The sequence below is a fragment of the Aplysia californica genome, unplaced genomic scaffold, assembly GCF_000002075.1.
Source record: "Aplysia californica isolate F4 #8 unplaced genomic scaffold, AplCal3.0 scaffold00439, whole genome shotgun sequence".
Classification (NCBI taxonomy): domain Eukaryota; kingdom Metazoa; phylum Mollusca; class Gastropoda; order Aplysiida; family Aplysiidae; genus Aplysia; species Aplysia californica.
In genome coordinates this window covers 472,415-473,584 of record NW_004797709.1, presented here as the reverse complement: position 1 = coordinate 473,584, position 1,170 = coordinate 472,415, and the positions used below count along the sequence as shown (strand labels likewise).

Here is a 1,170-nt window from a genome sequence, read left to right as displayed (position 1 = left end):
TCTCTCTCTCTCTCTCTCTCTTTGCTGGGACGTTTTATGTATCCGTCTCATTCAAATCAGTCCACTTCCCGAATCATCTTAATCATGTTGTAATTACATAATATTATTATAACTCTTCTTCTCTTGCGTCCTCCCTACACAATAATAATATAAACCTCACTGCGTTGATGAGCTTCGAGTTAGGCTTTCTTAGATGTAAGAAAGCCTATAAACTTCAAGTAATTGAGGTGGTGGTCAAATACCTTACCCTGACTCTGACGACTCAACACAAGCTAAGAACTTAATAGATCTTGCTTGCGTCCACGCCACGCCTGGTTAGCGCGGGAGTTCCAACAGCTGCCAGAACCGACCGGGGTCGCTCGGCTCACAAAAGTGGACGCCGTGTGTGTCTCTGTATGTATGTGTGTTGGGTAGAGGTTGGGGGTGGGGGAGGGGGGGTCAAAGACGAGGGGGGATTTGTGCCACCGTCGGGCTGCTAAGTGCCAACCCAGACTGGACCTATGAGATCGGGATCTGTGCTTGCTTGAAGGGACAGATCGAAGCCCGCTGAGTCTTTCCCTATTGTAGATAACTTCTTGAGATTTTAACTTCGGTTGGGACCATAGATCGTGATTTAAACGTATGCTTCACGTCAAGATGGTATATATCTCTGGAGCGTGTCTATAAGGTCTCATTCCGACACTTCCCAGTCTAAATGTAGGCAAAATTCAGTCTCAACACCAAGTGATTCTCTTTCTTTATTTCACCGAAATAAAAAGAAGAAACGTCAAAAAGAAAGTTATAGCTTTTATATTAATTATTTCTGTGTTTCAGAGTTATGTAACAAGCTGAATTGTTTCATCTTTCATCTGAAAATTGTAAATATACCCGTGTACAGTTCACTAAATATATGTGACTGAAACTACTGCACAAGTAATTCTGATCTGGAATCTGTGTAGGAAAATAAACCTTTTTCTTCATGGCGAAATGATTGCTCGTGGAAGACTTTGAAACGGTGTTCGTCATTTCTAGTCAACAGACAAACAAAAAAGAGTGTACACACTGACAGGCAGACAGTATGTCGCTGGATTACAGAAAGAAGACATACAGGCCGAGTCGACCCAACACCAGGAACATGTGAGTGGACGTAGTCTTGTGGCGGTTTGTGTGTGTGTGTGTGTGTGTGTGTGT

General features: G+C 43.1%; 1 protein-coding gene across 1 annotated transcript in view; it reads left to right on the top strand.

Moving 5' to 3' along the window:
* Positions 1-313: 313 nt before the first annotated feature.
* LOC101862746 overlaps positions 314-1,170 on the top strand; it is a gene marked incomplete in the record, with an annotated part of 13,730 nt that continues 12,873 nt past the window's right edge. The window contains 1 exon segment of the mRNA XM_005104869.3: positions 314-1,116. Within this exon segment, the coding sequence (XP_005104926.2) occupies positions 1,058-1,116 (59 nt within the window).